This window comes from Syngnathoides biaculeatus, chromosome 23, assembly GCF_019802595.1.
Source record: "Syngnathoides biaculeatus isolate LvHL_M chromosome 23, ASM1980259v1, whole genome shotgun sequence".
Classification (NCBI taxonomy): domain Eukaryota; kingdom Metazoa; phylum Chordata; class Actinopteri; order Syngnathiformes; family Syngnathidae; genus Syngnathoides; species Syngnathoides biaculeatus.
In genome coordinates, this window is record NC_084662.1 from 12,926,689 (window position 1) to 12,945,420 (window position 18,732).

The window sequence follows — 18,732 nt, forward strand, 5'->3', positions numbered from 1 at the left end:
TACGAGCTACGACATCGTAGGTGATAATTTTTTTGTGTGTGTGTGGAGGGGGGGCCTGGCTCGCTCTATATGCCTACAAAATTTCAGAGCTCCTGCGCATAGGATTGCAAAGTTGCGGTTTGATGAAGTTTGGGCTGTTCTCGGTAATGCTGTGGAGCCATTTTTTGGAAAAGGTGCATAAAAACTTGAAAATATAAAATTGTCTCCCAAACTAGTGAGTATTCATGCATGGTAAGGGCCTCATTTTTGGCCTTGTTTTTGTGACTAAAATAAGAATAATCCTTACAGATACAAGAGGGGACCGATGGTAGCTCCCTATCGATCGCTGCTTGGTCCCCTAAATAGTATGAAATAACTTACCGAGGTGTTGCTGCTGAGCTGCTGCAAGGGCATACTGTTGCTGCTGGGCTGCTGTGAGTTGCTGAACAGTCAGGGGATTTGACCTCTGGAATAACTAGAAATGGACCCAAGAGGTTTAAAGCATGATACAAAACTGAAATTAGGGAGTTCTTCATTTAAAAACAGACCTGCTGCTGAGAGCTGTAGTCAAACAATCCAACTGGGGTTCCGGAGGAGTCCACCTGAATCTGGTTGCTTGCATATTCAAACTGGAGGGATTCCACACCGGCTTGTTGCTCCATGCCACCCATGTTCTGGGCTTCCTGGTTCTGAAAGTCTTCCACCGGGCCCTTGCTGTGGTTCTGTTGTTGTAGAGCGTGGGCGTGAGCGTGGGCATGGGCATGAGCGTGGGCATGGGCGTGAACATGGTGCTGGCTCATCATCTCCAATCCTGTCTGGTTAGGGCCCATCCTCTCCACAGCTTCAGTGGGAGAAGCTTGCCGGCTCCCCGGAGTTGGACTGATGGGTACATAAGTTACGTTAGGACATTAGTATTTAGGGTTGATTTGTAAATATTACGAGCCAATCAATACAATTGAAGCCAGAAGTTTACACAAAACACTTTACAGTTTTTGTCTCACTGTCTGAAGTAAAATAAGACTGAACCTCTCCTGTTTCAGGTCAGTCAGGATCACCAAAATTATTTAATTTTGTTAAATGGCACAATAATGACAGAATTTCACATTATTTTCTTCAAGGTCAAAAGTTCACTAACATTTCCTTTGAACTACATGACTTGGGTCAAACTTTTGGGTAACTTTCCGCAACCTACTCTGCTGGAATCATGACCGATTCCTCTGTACACAACTGGTGTCAGGTTTGTCGGTTGCCTTGCTTGAATGCACTTTTTCGGATCTGCCAACAAATTTTCGATGGGATTCAAATCAGGGCTTTGTGATGCCCACTCCAACACACTGACTTAATTCCTTCAAGCCACTTTTTTTTTTTAACCACATTGGGAGCATGTGTAGGATCATTGTCCATTTGGAAGCCCCAGTTGCGCCAAACTTTTATCTTTTAGGCTAATGACCTGAGATGTTGCCTTGTAATGTTCTTTCTTCATGATGTCTACTGTATCAAGAGCTCCACTTCCTGCTGCAGCAAAACGGGCCAACAACGTGATGCTACCACTTCCATGCTTCACACTTTGTATCGTGCTCTCAGGTCTACAAGCTTCCCCCCTCTTACTCCAGATGTAATGTTGGTCATTATGGCCAAACAGCACCACTTTAGTTTCATCAGACCACATGACGTCTCCAGAAGTTAAGATTTTGTCATTTTGCAAATTGTAATGTGGCTTTTATTATGTTTTTTTTTTTAGGAGTAATGGCTTCATTCTCTGTTAGTGGCTTTTCAGTCCATGTTGCTGTAGGACTCGTTTCACTATGGATAATGACATTCTCCTGCCAGCTTCATCCAACATCTTCACCAGGACTTGAGTTTTTGTTCTGGGGGTTATTCGCACATTTTGGACCAAGATACATCACTGTAACAGATCCCGTCTCCTCCCTGAGCGGTCTGATGGCTGGACGTTCTCATGTTTACTCTTGCGTATAATCGCTTGAACAGATGAACGAGGCACCTTCAAGCATCAGGAAATTGCACCCAAAGATGAGCCAGACTTGTGGAGTCGTTTTGATCTTCCCATGATTTCAAACAAGGAAACAGAATGTTTCAGGTTTTTCAGTTAACCTATCAGGAGCTTCCAAAGCCATGCCCCAATAATCTGGGCTCCCCCGTGTTCTTTAAAGCCATACTACTTTATACGTGTGTAAACTTTTGACCTTGAAGAAAATAATATTAAATTATTTAAGACATTCTCTCATTATGTAGCATATCAATTTTTTGGTGATCCTGACTGACCTGAAACAGGAGAGGTTTAGTCTGATTTGACTTCAGTGAGACAAAAATGTGTTTCGGAACAGTGTACGTAAACTTCTGTCTTCAACAACAGTGCGTTCAAAATTTTGCCAGCATCCTATAAAACACACTTGAAGTCTTTGCAGTCTCTGTCCATGCCATTTAGTAAACTTCTTCCATTGGCCTTCGCAGGATCACTGTCGTCCCCCACCTTCATATCTGGGTTCTTATCTTCCTCAAAAGGAGACACTTTTTCTGGGCCATCGTTCTTCTCTCGTCCATCCTGATCCGTATCGCCTCCACCCTGCATCATTAATAAGATGAGCCAAGTTGACCAGTGATGGTTCAATTTAGGGATACATAAATGCCAGTATAAAAATCAATGCCAATAATGTAGGTCTATAATATGGGTGGACTTCTTTATTGTTTTGGTTCATTTATGAACAAACAGGTGCTACATAACTGGGCTTGAAAAGTGGAGCATTTTTGTGGAATCCTAGCACTTTTGTGGATGTTTTTTTTCCCCCTCAAATCCTTTTCAGGCCACCACCCAACTTAAAATGTTACTTTGTGTAATACAAAACTAAATTACTGCTATTCACATAAGGCAATATAATTTGACCTCAGGATTATTTGGGTACTTTATGACCTCTGGAAAATCAACTTTATTTTTCAGATAATAACAATCATCTGAAAATTATGTGATCGCCCCCAATTTCTGATCAGATTGAGACAACCCTGGTTACAAGTTTTTGAAAAATATTTGGTTGCAATTAAACTGATTCATCACAACTGCAAAACATAAAGGAATCCTGGAATATTGGTACTCTCCATCAGTGAGTACTAAGATGTTAAGTACTTGTGCTTTGTCAAAACAAAAGTGATATTAGTGCATTTTCAGTAGCCTTTAAGTCAAACCTGGTAGTGTGTTTCTACTCACATAACCACCGTTCCTGTAACGGGCATCCATCTTGTCACCGGGAGACGAGCTCAGGACATACTCCACCATGCTCACGCCTAAACCTCCGCCCTCTGAACGAGGAGACAGCACCGAATTCGCATCACCGTTCCCGTGGAAACCCTGACCTGGCCGACGCTGGACCATAATTGGCTGGGAGACTGAATGGTCTGATGAAAAGGGAAAGGACTGGGATCAAACATCTACATAACTGTCCATGAAAAATTTATGAATGGATTCCCCCTCCCAAAAAATGTTCAAATTATTTCCAGACTTGCATATTCCAATATTTTTACTTTAATCCTGTAGGATTACAGCTTCAATTTTACATTCACACAATTTATTTGTAAAATTAGGGCTGTTCTCAATCGTGACATGCTTATTACTTTATTCTCATCCATATAGGGGGTCCTCAGTTTCCAATCCTCCAGTGGTGACCAAATCCACATTTGCGTGCAGGTCAAGCTATGCTGAGGCAATTGGTAAAATCATAATTACAGTAAATGTGCATAAAAAAAAAAAAAACATACACCCCATAAATACAAACAATCAAATGAAAAGTGTGTAATACATATGTATCTGAGCATAGTGCCTACTCTTGCGCTGAAAGAAAAACTACTTCATTGTGTGTTTTTTGTAACCTTGAAAAGTCACACATGTATGTTTCTAATTTCCATATTATTCTGAAATACTCAACATTATTCTTGTGGTACTTTTTCAGTGCTCCACCATTACCCCGTGGTATTAATTTGAAAATCTAAGGCAAAAAAAAAAAAAGGCGTGTCACTCACGTGATGCCCCCCATGCATTGTCCCTCCACTCCTCTCCAAGAAGCATTCCTTTTCTTCCGTCCTTTGCCAGTTCATCTGAATCCCAGAGCTTTTTTGCCGGCAACAGCTTCAAACAAAACAGCCACAAATTAGATTTAGCGATGCTTCAGAGATGATTAATTATAATAGTTTTAGAGGTTGGTGTAATTGGGGACAATATTTAAATTCAAAACATCATTCCAAGAGTAAAATCCATTCCCCTTTGCTAAAGCAACTTTCGTCTCATTACACTTGAGTATTAGCGGTGGTATAAATATAATCTCTGGTATAAAAAAATATTTCAACCATACTTATCAATACAAATTAGAAGATCTGACAACAAAAAAATCATACCTCTCCCATCCCTCTTGACTCCAAAGCAAGCGCTTGAAAGTCGTAGTTCATTTCATCCACAGCACGGACCTGAAACAAAAGGAACACAATCATTAATCTAAATATAAATCACATAATCAAACAGCACAAGAGAGACTGAGCTGGAGTTGGTGGACAGCAAAAACCAGCACTGACAATAGATGGAAATGTAATATCCTCCTCACTGAAGAAACTGATTTACTTTAAAGTTCATTAGCTGATTAAGAACACGTTTCAACACCCTTTGGTTTGTTTACATTGAAATCACAGGCCTTTTGACATTTCATGAATTGAGTATATACTGTGATGTAGAAGAGAACACACAAACTAGTAAACGAAAAACTTGTACAGTTGTTGCTGTGAATGCAAAACCTCTTATGTAAACCACTATATACATTGGGGCCTGTTTGAACAAAGATCATGTCCTCTGGTTCTTCTGAAGATAAGCAAATGCTCTGCTTTACAGGAGAGGTGGATAAGGCATTAGGTACGCACAAACATTCAGTTTTGAGATTGTAACTTCTGCAAATGACGGGGGATTGCTGGGCTTGAATGACAATGATTCATTATTTAGGTTAATAAAGGTTTAATAATGGTTACAGGTAAAGGCTGGGCTGATTAAATTGGCTTTACTTTATTATTTATGGGAAAAGAAAATATTTTCAAATTAGAACTTGGACAACAAACATTATACGAATGGCTTGTTTGACTTTGCACATTAACTGTCACTTCAGGGCCTTCCACCGACACGGGTTTGGTTGATCAGAATTTCCCAACCAAATGCAAGATACCTGATCAACATGGTTGGGGTCTCCAGTGGGCCAGCGATGCTTGTTCGGCGCGCAACCTCCAAGTTGCTCCCCGGGCTGCCTCTGGAAGAAGTAGCTGACCGTGGCGTCGTCCTGCGAGCGACCGCTCAACGGAGGCTGCGGCATTCCCGGCGTGGGGTTGCCTGCCCTGTCCATGCCCTGCAAATGGGGGCCTCCCGAAGCCTGGCCAGCCGCTGCGGCCAAGGGCCCGCCGCTGTGGACTCTGACACCCCCGGCCTCAGGACCACCATTTGCATGCAGCATCCCACCTCTCGTCTCCTGCCAGGTCACGTCATTCATACCTAGGATGCTGCATGGAATGCTCATGCCACGGGTAAGCCTAAAGAGAACAGAGTGTTTTAGTTCACCCGGAATACAACAGTAGGCACACAAACACAATCTATAGATTTGTAATGTCATGCATAATATAATAAATTCAATAAATATAAATATGATAAGCTTGTTTGATTATTTCTATTACAATTTCACAGAATCTTTATGGAGAACAGAATTAAAACGATTTGCTGAACATATTTCACTGTATTTTTTTTTCATTTTAGACCAACTGTAAACTTAATTTTGAAGGCGATTGCTACAAAAGTTTGAAATATGCAAGTATTTTAGGATTAGAATTTGCAGTACATTTAGAGTTTCACGATAGCTGTCCCTCATCTTATTGAAGACTGATACCAGTCTTTTAACGCCACTATTTTCTTATTTTAATTGTTTCTATTTGGGGATGATTATACTACTAGATCCATCATTTTTCCTCGAATGTTCACTTCCATCCCAAGTTTTCGCTGATAATAGTTTGTGAGATTTTCCTGTTTCTCTTTATTACTGGTAACGTCTGCAACAGCGGGTTAGCTCTTACTTTTGACTCTTTGATCATGTTGATAAAACTGTCACTTACATTACATGCTGAACTGACCTGACCTGCGGTCAATCCTCACCTCAGAAGGTGCAACCCTCTGGCTACAATTAATATTAAATGATCTCCAGACACGTATAGCAGTGGCCAGCGGTCATAATAACCTATATATGCAGTGCATGACTAAGCCCTTCAATAAAATCATTGAAAATATGTATCTGTCAGTGTCTTCTATTATAGAGTAGCTTACTTCTACTGTTTTGGTCTTAAATTCCTGTTTAATTTGTCCTGTTTTACTTGCGAAAAGCTGAATTTTCTAGCTTTTCGCAAGCGAGTATCATGAATTCCGAAAGGCTGTTTGAATTCAGTCTTTACATTCAGTGCTGTTTTCCCGGAGAACTTTTGAAGGAAAGAACAATATAATTACAAGTGGTCGGGCTAGTCCTGAAGTAGTCATCACGAAAACGGGAAAGAATTCCGTCTGTCACTTTCAAGCAAGCACGTACAAAAACATAAATGGCTAGCTGGCTGTCTACAGGTTAGCAAACTGTTCTGCTGGCCCGGTCTCCTTTTTTTCCACGGAAGACACAGAGTGCACTATGGCAGGTTATAATGACCTAAACAACCTTCACACTGCTATGAGCAAGCACGAGCGTGGATCTCCGCACATACCTTGTGTGGTAAAACGTCTCGGAATTTACCCGTTTCTTGCGCTCTAATGGCTTGTGTGATGCCATGCCGCAACCCCACAAACTGTGTGAACTGTTCCTCACTCTGCTATCCACCACCGCCTTGGTGGAAAGTACATTCTCTGGACTAAAACGGATCAAAACCTATCAGCGCAAAGCCATGGGACAGCAGAGTGTCTGGCCTTGTCATGATGTCTACTGAATGTAGGATGCTTCAGAAGATCAAGTCAGATGAAAGCTTCCAGGACAAAGTCATCGTGGAGTTTATCAAGAAGGCCCATAGGATGGAATTCAAAAGGTTGCACATTGCTTTTTTTTTTATTAACTGCCTTAATCAAATATGTCACTGTAATCATTAGTATTGGCAAATGTGTGGGCGTGTGATTGTGTCGTTTCACTGATCACAGAGCTGGTAACATTACACTGTGTGTCCATCAACCTACGTCATTCCTGAATATTTCCGCTTTAACTTTATACCTACACTGTCAATTCCAACACACTATTGTTAGTATGGGGCAAGTGTAAGAGCGTCTATCAAAGTCAAGTTTATATAGTAGTTAAAAAAAAACTACCATGTGTTTTTTAATAATTAAATGCTTTTCAGCTCGCATATGTGTCACTTCAGCACGACCACTGTAAAAGGTGACTGACGTACAGTAGTTAAAAACATGGAACATATCCTGTCTTGCTTGCATAATCCATCGCTCAGAAGTATTTCATCATGAAGTTTGCAGCAAACGGATGAGTGTCCCTTTACTTTTGAGACTGAGGATTCATTTGGACGTTAGCACATCCGAGAAATGAGGTTCCTCCAAAACAAATGACTTCCCTTCTGGAGAACTCCTATAAGATGATTAATGAGGGCTGGACCTGTCAGTATATTATCATTTCAGGAAATACTACAGAACTTGATCAACAGTCAAAAATGACCGTTTTCTCGGGGTGATAAAAAATGATGATGAAAATAAATCACCTTTTTATCTTGTCTGGAAGGTTCTAATTCTGCATTTCTCTGACTAACGATGCCACGAAACCGTCGTGTCGGTCATGACTATTTGCATTTGTCTAGAAGACTTTGAAATAGACCAGCCATTTTATCGTTGTGATGAAAAAAATAGTGAACCCTCAACCTTTATAAAGGACAGAGGTATCTCGTCATGACCGTTGTCATATTGCTTTATGTTGTCATTCAAAATATATTGAAGACAAACATAATTTTGTGACACTTATTTCAACACGTTCGGACCGTAAAATCAGATTTGAGAGTCCTCAGTATTCCCGATCCAGGTGGTATTCTTTGTGTGTAATCCCGTCTACAAAGTTTTGATTTCCCCGTTTGTGTAAAGTGGGATTTGACGGACCACTTTCAACATTTAGGGAGAGATTTGACGGAACTACAGCCTAATTCTGTTTGCTGTCCAAACATTTCATCTTGGTTTTCGCTTTGCACAATTGCAAGAGGTGTCATATCATTAACAATTAAACAATGGAATGTAATGTTCACAAATGTTTGCTGTCTGTCACGTGTTTTGGCCCCGACCACACAGATCACTTTAGTTCAATGTACAAAATTTGCATTTTTTAAGTAAAAACATAATTTTATAATCCACTTTCACTCCAGGATAATGCAGTTTTGACAGTGTTACTACACCCGTATTACCTGTAACTGCTCCTGTAGTTTGTAAATGTGAGTCTAATATGTTGGTCACCTTATTTTGGCTAAACATGAGGGAGCAAAATATTACATACATATACTGTAAGTAACCTTCTACACCACAGCATCAATTACTGTAAATTGAATTCCTCTGTTTTGACTGCGCCCACATAAATTCAAGCATTATCTTTGCTTGAAATCGGTTTGCTTTTTTTGCTTGATTAAACCCCATTTAATTGGTTATGACCTCTTAAATTGAGATTAACTCATAATAAATGAGTGGCTCAAAATATGACAACAGTAATAGCCTGTGTTATAGGGAAGAGTTAAGATCAAATAGAGAGTTGTAAATAACACATAACAAAAAGTACAGGCGTTAACGAGCACAAAAAGGGGAAAAAAAACGAACAAAACAAGTGCCGCTTGTTAGCATTCGTTGTTAGCTTCAATTGCGACCACACAAGCGGCGTTATACCAGCTAAATGTAATTTTTTTCCCTCAAATTAACACGAAGCACCTGTCGTAGCGGGAGTCTTGTCTGCGTGATATAAGTTAATGAAACATTTTTAACGATATACAGCTTGTTGTGGCGCTAGGCTATTAGAAAATAGAAGCTAACTAGCAAGCTAACAGGCAGCAATTGTGTGATGTGCTAACAGCAGTTACCTTCGTGGAATTACACAGCTGGACATCAATTGTGTTTTACAAGCTTGCAATTCCAAACTGCACGTTAGTACATTTTATCCCAAAATTCAATCGAGCTGATCATGTTTTCTCCCTTCACTATGATTAGCATTAGCAAACTCCACGGCTAACCTGCTATCGTTAGCCGCGTAAGGCCTGTTTATTATGGGTTGGCTGTGCTTGACATCAAAGTTTACTCTTGAAATAAGCACTGCAAGACTTACATCGACCAATGTGCGCAATGCTCGTTTTCAGGCGACCCCTTTCGTGGTGTCTACTGTAGAGTTCGTAACCGGCAGCGACGCTGGATAAAACGCAGAAATGTCTCATCGGGCGCCGTGCTAGTACAAATTATCACGTCGGTGTTGTGTGCGAGCTAAAAGCATCCGAGCAAACACTCAGCGGCTAAACAACATGGCACCCCTTCAAGTTCCAAACAGTGGGGCCTTAACCGCTAAACAAAAGGGGAAATGCTCGCACGACGGCAGCGGCCTGTCAAAAAAAAAAAAAAAAAAACACGCGGAGCCACTTTCTTCCGTCTGTCGACACTGAACAATAGAGCTAAAAAAAATATATCAATACTTACGCGTTGTCGTATCCAAAGAGGCTCCGGGCTTGAGGCACGCCGTAAACCAGATTCGAAATTGTTTTGTTACCTTGGAGAGAGAGCGCTATTTTTTTTTTTTTTTTTTTTGCAAGGCTTTGATAGCCTCGGCTAATCGTTCGCCGGTGCTGCTGCCCCCTGTACGTGGGTATGGTGAACTGCAACATCGTGCGCACGGCGTCGTCCCCTCCCAACTGCGACTTCGGTTAGTTCGAGGGGACTTTCCGGCCCATTTTAGCCATCTAGCTTTGGTGAACTTGACTCATCGAGAAGAGTCGACTCTTAATTCACGAAACCGACGCTGCATTTGTGCATTTGATACACCACGGATAACTACATAAAAAAAAATAAAAATAAAACATGTTTGTCGTTAGGATGACAAAGATTCTGCAGGCACAACCTTATACAGCCTCTTGCTGACCTCCTGGAAAAGTAACTTAGGCCGCAGAACTAGAACAGGTTCTTGGGTCAGGTGGTTAGCGGCTCCACGAGTTTTACATGAGAACAAACACAGAAAGTATGAATCATACTCTTTGTTGAAAAGAAGCAATACTGTTTATTCCACTAAACCCAAGTTTGTATACAGTCGCATTACGACAAGTGTCCACCTCCATCGTCGTTGAGATAGATCCGCAGTTGATGGTTAAATTTCATTACCATGCCCAAAGGTCAAAAGCATTACAAAAAAATAAAAACAGTGGTTTACTGAGCCAACAAGTTCTGCAGTAACAGTTGAGCAATAATCCAGTCTGACAAGTACTGAACCGTATAAGATCTTGTCCCTTTTTTTGTTTCCTCTTCTGTTCTATGTTAATACACATCTTTTCCTTTCGGCTTGTCCCATCAGCTGATCAAGCATTGGCCTAACAGTTCTGAGGTCCCGGGTTCAATCGCCTGTTCGTTCGCATGTTCTCCCTGTGCCTGCGTGGGTTTTCTCCGGTCACTCCGGTTTCCTCCCACAGCCCAAAAACATGCAACATTAATGTCATGTCATGATCCAAGCCGCTTATCCTCACAAGGGTTATGGGAAAGCTGGAGCTTATCCCGGCTAGCTTCGGGCGAAAGGCAGACTGCACCCTGAACTGGTCCCCAGTCAGTTGCAGGGCAGATATCGACACCAACCACTGAGCGGGGAATCAATCCCACGCTGCCCGCACCAAGGGCAGGCGTGTGTACCACTAAACTGTCAGTGACGAAATTGCCCCTAGGTGTGATTGTGAGCGCGGCTGTTTGTCTCCATGTGCCCTGCGATTGGCTGGCAACCAGTTCGTAGTGTACCCCGCCTCCTGCACGTTGACAGCTTGGATAGGCTCCAGCACTCCCCGCGACCCTCGTGAGGATAAGCGGCAAAGAAACTGGATGGACGGATTGATTAGAGTATGGAGACTTCATATGGTCCTCCCTATGGTTGCAATATTTTTCCAGGTACTCAAGTTTCCTCCCACATCCCCAAAATTATGCACGTTAAATTAAATAAAGACTAAATTGTGCATAGCTCTGAGCGTGAATGGTCATCTGTCTATATGTGTCCTGTGATTGGCCGGTGAGCGACCAGTCCAGGGTGGAAATCCTTATGTGGAAAAGCACGATGAGGCTGTCTCAAGTGCCGATATTAAAGCTGTCTGCGTTAAATGGAACGACATCCATGATTTTGCACAACTCCATCACCCGAATAAAGCTGAATGTTGCAGAGCACTGTAAAATTTTAATAATGATGTTATGAGCCACTCCAGAAAAGTGCTTAAAAGATGGCAGAAACAAACATTAGATTTGTTCTTTGTGGAAAAAGGGGCGAGTCATCCCCACCGAAGACATTTGAAACTGATTTTTTGGATTGTTTTTTTTCTTTTATTCCATTAACCCTACCTCTAGTTGAAAGTTGTTTTTTTTTACCTTACGTACTTTCTGTGCAAATAAAAAACAATGTTTTTTCCCCGCCTCGTTAAGTTGTTTAAAGTTATTATACACTTTTGTTAATAAAAAAAAGGGTTACAAGGCTGGGGGCCGAGTCGCTACAGGGAAGTCAATGCACTCCCAGCCTCGCGTACTCTATTAGGCAAAAGCAAATATTTTAAGCAAAAAATAAATATATTTCTTAAATTACTTAATTATATAAAGTATTTAAACTATACATGTATTTTTACTATGCAGTGTATTATCAGGAAAAGCTAAAAAATCACTTTAAAAAACTATTTTTTAGGCTTGGAACGCATTATTTAATTTTCCATTCATTGTAATGGGAAAACATGCTTCGGTTTTCAAACGTTTTGGTTTTCAACCAGCCTTCTGTAATTGATTGTGTTCGGGAACCAAAGCATACATTTACTGAACAATGTGTGTGTGTGTGTGGGGGGGGGGTGCAGGAAGGTTGTGCAATTCAAACCCCAAACTGTTTATATTGTGGGGTTGCCAAGTGATCTACGATCCAGGATTCTGGACTCCTTGTGGCGGCTCTGAAAAAATAGTTTACATGTTCATAAACGTTTTATGTGGATATTTTAACCCTGGATGGAGCAAATAAAATTTTGCTGAGAGAAAAGTCTGACACCTTCAGAAAATGATACTCTGGAGTTCAAATTTTCGATGATATTAAACTTGTTGCAAATTTGCAACCCCTACCCGGAAATATTTATAAACATTTAGATGCAGTCATTCAGACGAGATCCCCCGCCCCCGCCCGACGAGGAAAATCCACAACCCGGCGAGCTCCAATCACCACGTTACTCCGCAAGCTGAAACTTCCCCTCCCTCGTTCCGATTGGATTGCTATATTTAGGAAACTTCATTTTGCTTTATAAAGAGATCTCGCTGAGTTTGTCGCGCACACGGTAAAAAAAAAAAAAAAAAAAGTCTTGCTGCAGAGACCCAAAAGTCTTGTTTTCCCACTTGCGCCTCTTTCGGTTTTGCGCGGACCCGACCATGGGGAAGGACTCGCAAATGGCGGCAGAGATCCGCAAGAAGCTCGTGGTGGTGGGCGACGGGGCGTGCGGGAAAACGTGCCTCTTGATCGTGTTCAGCAAAGACGAGTTCCCGGAGACGTACCACCCGACGGTGTTCGAAACCTACGTGGCGGATATCGAGGTGGACACCAAGCAGGTCCAGCTGGCCCTGTGGGACACCGCGGGACAGGAGGACTACGACCGGCTCCGCCCGCTCTCCTACCCGGACACGGACGTCATTTTGATGTGCTTCTCCGTGGATAGCCCGGACTCGCTGGAAAACATCCCGGAGAAGTGGGTGCCCGAGGTCAAACACTTCTGCCCCAACGTGCCCATCATCCTGGTGGCCAACAAGAAGGATCTCCGCAACGACGAGAACGTCAAGAACGAGCTGGGCCGGCTCAAGCTGGAGCCAGTCAGGCCCGACGACGGCCGCGCCATGGCCGCGCGGATCGGCGCCCACGACTACTTGGAGTGCTCGGCCAAGACCAAGGAGGGCATCTGGGAGGTGTTCGAGACGGCTGCGAGGGCGGCCTTGCAGAAACAGAAGCGGCATCGGCCGCACAGACTCTGCGTCCTGGTCTGACCTGAAGGCTTGCGAGGCCTCTTCGGGGACTGCCGCTCCCTGGGGCGCAGCCAGCCTCGACAAAAAATTAACATTAATGTCTTCAAAAGACGTAAATAATCCTTTTGTGTTGCTGCGGGAGTGTTTTGAACAATTATCTCGGGTCACGTGACATCGCTGGTGGAGGATTTCAAACCCTACTACTTTTTTTCTGCCTTTAAAACTCACCACACGTAGCCTCGAACTTTGTGTATTATTATAATGCCGGAAATCAGAAAGTGATGATGTGACTAAAAATATTTTTTATACATATAGGACTGGGTTGAGACGGGGTGAACCAAGCGGTTAGTCATGGAAATCATCTTTATTTTCATTACTTTTTTTTTTTTTCAACCAAAACCGGCATGTATTTTTCTCCCCTGCTAAAAAAAAATGTATGGAACATTTCTAAGAACTTTAGGACCCAAGTCCGATAGAATTTCTATAGAAATTCTATTGTTCTGTAGAGATTCTATAGAAAATCACAGCCAAAGTTTTACAGGACAAGTTGTTCTGTACAAATTCTATAGAATTTTTTTTTAGCAGGGTCTGTTGATTGATTGTGGCAGTTAACGAAATTATCTTGATTTATGGTCAAATTCAGAAAAATATGTTTTTTGTGTTGCTAGAGTCCGTATTTTTTAATATCCGTTTTTGCAAACTTACTACAGAGTGCATGATTACTTGACCACTTCACTGGTCTGCATTTTTAAGACTTCTCACTTTCAGCTCGCATATGAAAGGCAAAGTCTTCATGCAAATACTTATTACTAAAGTTAAAGCGCTAAGGTTTGCATTTGTGATTTATGTTCACTTGTAACTGTTAAACATTTTTTTTTAATGAAGGAATTGCACAGGATTGTACCCGGTAGTGTTTGACAAAGGCCTTTGTTCAGTTTTGGCAATGAACAAAAACTTCCTTGTCACTATTGGGGGAAAATGATTGGTTGAGCAATTCCTCTTTTTAATTTGTAATTATTTTTACTTGGGCAGAAAGCGCTCTGCAATTGTTATAACCGGTTCACGTTAAATGTTGCATTATGTAACATGCGGCATGGCATGGCTTCAAAGTCTGCCCACGTACAGTATTTTCTTCATCCGCATAGTACCACAGAAATGTCATACTGTATTGTGGATTAAGGACCAACAATGCAGTCCAGTGGAATTTTTTTGTAATTCTTAATTAAACTGGGGTACGTTTAGTTTAATGTCATTCAGGTATGTTTTAAGCACCTTATCGTCATCGCTGGTAACTTAGTTTGGAGACGAAATTATAGGACATATTATTGGCGCTGTTAATATTTCAATTTGGACCTGTACCAAATGCAGTTCTAAAGGCTGCAATTTTGGTAAAATGTGGGACAGAAAAAAGCGATAAGCGTGAGTAAGAGCTCGATAAGAAATATGCATACGCTTAAATAAGACTTAAACCATTTGATGGCAGTAAAAATATGGAGTGAGCCACTTGGCACCGATTCTGCAGTTTTTTTGGGGGGGGAGGCGGGGAATGCTCTAAAATTTGTAAGAAGAATTAACAAATTCAATTGAGACATGCACATGACTATGCTAATCCACTCATGTGTCAAGAGTAATGACTATGAATGTATTTCCATTTTTTTTTTTTTTTTGGTGGACAAACTATCTGCTAATGCTTTTCAGTTTTTTTTCTTGAGTGTAATTTTTTGGGCAAATCAGTCTGTACTCCAAAATGTGTAACGCTACCTTTACGACACAATTTAGGGTGCTTGTTTAAATGCCAAATCTTACAAGATTTTACATCTGATTTGACCTTAGATTCTGAATCTTAAATCTTGTTATCGCTGCTGGTATCAAATGTCTGTCAAATTGTTTTATTTTTATTTGTTTTCGAAGGGTATCTTTTGTAAAACATGAACAAAATGATGTCAGAGTCACATTTGTGCCTGCCGTGTGTCGCCGGGCTTTTTGCTGACCTCCCGGGTCGGACTGCGATTGTGCTGCTGATTGTTCCCACGCTAGCTCCCGTGTTGATTTGAATTCGTAAATATGACTCAGACGGCCTTGTTTTCATTTTCAATTTCTACAGTGATGCAGAAGAAACGTGCTCATGTGCCACACTAAACTATTTTGTGTATTTGAAAAAACACACTTATGCTGCATTTTCTAGTTTTTAATGGGGAAGTGGGAGCATTTTATTTTTATTTAAACAGATTTTTCTTTTTCTGATGAAATTATTAAAAATATATATATATTACTATCTAAGTGGTGTCATTCGTCCATCCATCCATTTTCTTCCCCGCTTATCCTCAAGAGAGGCGCGGGCAGTTCTGGAGCCTATCCCATCTGTCGACGGGCAAGAGGCAGGGTACACCCTAGACCACGAGTTTCAAACTCAAGGCCCGGGGGCCAAATCCGGCCCGCCACATGACTTTATGTGGCCCGCGGACGCAAATCATGTGGAACAACTTCCATGATTTTTGATCAAATCTGCACCAAAATTTCCCATTGTCATATCCTAAATGATAATATTGAGATTTGCCAGCATTTTTCAATAATAGTTTAAACAACCATTCCCTTGATTTATGATTCCAAAAGTACTTCATAAATTCCATCTGTAAATATGATTAGACAGTCAGAGATTTTTATGATTTCACAGTCATAACTGCCCTCTGAGGGAAACCGTAACTACAATGTGGCCCGCGACAAAAATGAGTGCCCTGCCGTAGACTGGTTGCCAGGCAATCGCAGGGCACAGAGTGACAAACAGGCGCACTCACAATCACACCTAGGGGCAATTTAGAGTGTTCCATTCATCTTGCATGTTTTTGGGCTGTGGGAGGACACCGGAGTGCCTGGAGAAAACCCACACAGGCACGGAGAAGACATGCAAACTCCACACAGGCGGGGCCGGGATTCAACCCGGGTCCTCAGAACTGTGAGGCCAACGCTTTACCAGCTGATCCACCGTGTCACCCCTTAAAGACTATTACCAACACTAATAATGCATATAACATCCATGTTTTAATTGCAAAGCAAGCTAACACACGATTAATGGCATTACATACAGCATATCAAGAAATGTCTCACAGATTTATATTTCTGCCAATTTTATTTATTTGAGGGACATGCTGCTAAAATGCAGCAAGTCAATTTGTCCATTTTTTGTGGACTCTTAATCAAATGAACTACTGTAGGATTATATATATATATATATATATATATATATATATATATATATATATATATATATATATATATACATTTTTTAAGACAGATTTTTTTTCAGGCTATTTTAAAAAAAAACAAGTAACAAGATGACTATTTCCAATTGTTTGCTAATTTGAGGGCATGTGTCACTGACTGCTTGGAGCCGTATGTTGCTCTGCTATAGTTAGACCTAACAATACACATGACTAATATTTGTATGACATGGATCGGTTTGAAAGTTTCTCTCACACAACTTCCTTGAAAAAGGTTCCTTTTACTATGTATTATTTTCCACGCTTTATACAAACTATAGTTAAAAAAAATTAAAACATTGCAGCAACTACTCTCGAAAATATTACATTAGAAACACACTAAGTTGATGAGTTGACAGTATTTATTATAATCCTTAAAATGTTGTCAGTGATCTTTTCCCCAAAATCAGAGGTGTCAAACTCATTTTTGGCACAGCCACATCTTAGTTGCAGTTTCCCTCAGAGGGCCGTTATGACTGTGAAAGCATTAAAATCTATAATTTCTGAAATAATTTTGGAATCAGAACACAATGCTAATGTGTTTTTCAACCATTGTTCATGTTTGGTTACACAAAAAAATGCAAATAACATCTAAATGTAATCATTTATGACATATGAGTTAGAAATTTAGAACAGATTGTCACAAAAATCATGGAAGTTGATTTGCCGCCATGGGCCACATAAAATCATGTGGTGGGCCAGATCCCCCCCCCCCCCCCCCCCGGGCCTTGAGTTTGACACCTGTGCCATAAATCAAATGAATAAATATGTAGTTAGTAGTTTATCGCAATTATGTCAAAAGTACATTTGCTAATGTGGTTTTCAAAAAAACTGACCGAAACCATACACAGGACGCAAGGTGTATGCAGTAAAAACTGTCTTTAATTAAGGAAACAGGTTTTAAATAGTACAATACGACATACAAATGAAGCACAGTGGGCAGCAGGTCTGAAATGAACAAAATGTATCATATGGAAAACAAAAGAGGCCAGCATCATGGATACATATCACATTTAGTGTCCAGTTTCGATTGTATCTCGTTCTTAGAATGCTTTGGTGGAGTTAGCCAAGAAAGTTAGTTGAACTGGTGAAGAAAGGGAAACGGAATATCCACCTCCATCTGTCTGTCGCCAACTCTTACGAACGGTTCAACGCTTTGACTTTTTTCCTTTAGGATTCGAATGATATGGTTTTGGAAAGCATTCACGCGTTTCAGCATCAAGTTAATTGCGTGTTGAATGTCTGATTGGAGTTGCTCACTGGAGATGTAGTCCAGAATGTTCTGGAGCTTCGTCGTTATTCCTGTAAGGTATTCGCTAATTATGGGGTGGACCTTGTCAAGCTGATTAACAACTCTGGTTAAGACGCGCGAGTCAATGGCTTCCTGGTACATGTCGGCGACAAGGGTGGGCAGCTTCGCAATATCTTGTGATCTTAAAAATTGGAGGAGCCTCTTATGGAATGTAGAAAGATCCCTGTGGATATCTTTGATAGTATTGCCTCCCACATGTCTCAGTGTGGCACTCACCTGGTCCTGGACTATCCTCAAAGCTCTATAAAAGTCATTCAGAAAGTCTCTTCCGCTGACAACAAGGCTAGAACCGGGAATTTTAAATTCAATGGCTTCAAAGGACTCAACGGCTGCTTTGAAAAACTTTGGGATACTCTGAATCACCTCCTCGTACACTTCAGCAATAAAGGCACCACATTTCTGATAGACCTCAAGACCTGATAGCCTTTGTGCATAACCTGGGATTAGAAACTTGGTCTCTCTGAGGAATTTAACTGCAGCCTCGAAAAAAGTCTCAATTTTTTGTTTGTATTGTCTAACGACAATATTTGTCTGATCTTTGACGGAGGTCAGCAGGTCGGAGGGCTTAACGGTTACAAACTTGTCAACAGCCCTATTCAGCATCACTGTACCCTGGTGCCTAGCCTGCTTGAAAGAACCCTCAAGGCTCCGTGCATATCTGCTAATTTTATCATAAGTCATGATAGTAGGAGTAGTGACCGTTTTGACCATCACAGGAACATTCTTCTTCAGTCCCAGCATCATCTCATATGGCATCTCCATGTTCCAGGAAGTCTGAATGTTCAGCTTCTCAGAGTTCATCACAGACATCTTCAGGGCCAAGATATCAATATCCGTTTGTGGGTCAGTCTGTGGAACAAGACATTGTTAGAAAATGAACAAAGATAATATGTTTTCTGACATTTCGATGAAAATGTAACACCCCCTAAAAAAAAAAAGTTAGTACTTAC

At 41.2% G+C, this 18,732-nt stretch overlaps 1 protein-coding gene across 1 annotated transcript in view; it reads right to left on the reverse strand.

Annotated features, from left to right (window-relative positions):
* The window catches only part of LOC133496977 (apolipoprotein B-100-like), a 45,418-nt gene that overhangs the window by 12,598 nt on the left and 14,088 nt on the right, over positions 1 to 18,732 (reverse strand). The window contains exons 26-35 of the mRNA XM_061813115.1: positions 17,549 to 18,631; positions 12,491 to 13,273; positions 9,692 to 9,909; positions 5,190 to 5,547; positions 4,381 to 4,449; positions 4,009 to 4,114; positions 3,200 to 3,387; positions 2,391 to 2,563; positions 528 to 858; positions 361 to 454 (exon numbers count right to left, since the gene is read on the reverse strand). Coding sequence (XP_061669099.1) covers positions 361 to 454; positions 528 to 858; positions 2,391 to 2,563; positions 3,200 to 3,387; positions 4,009 to 4,114; positions 4,381 to 4,449; positions 5,190 to 5,547; positions 9,692 to 9,909; positions 12,491 to 13,273; positions 17,549 to 18,631 — 3,403 coding nt within the window. The remainder of the gene's footprint in view (positions 1 to 360; positions 455 to 527; positions 859 to 2,390; positions 2,564 to 3,199; positions 3,388 to 4,008; positions 4,115 to 4,380; positions 4,450 to 5,189; positions 5,548 to 9,691; positions 9,910 to 12,490; positions 13,274 to 17,548; positions 18,632 to 18,732) is intronic.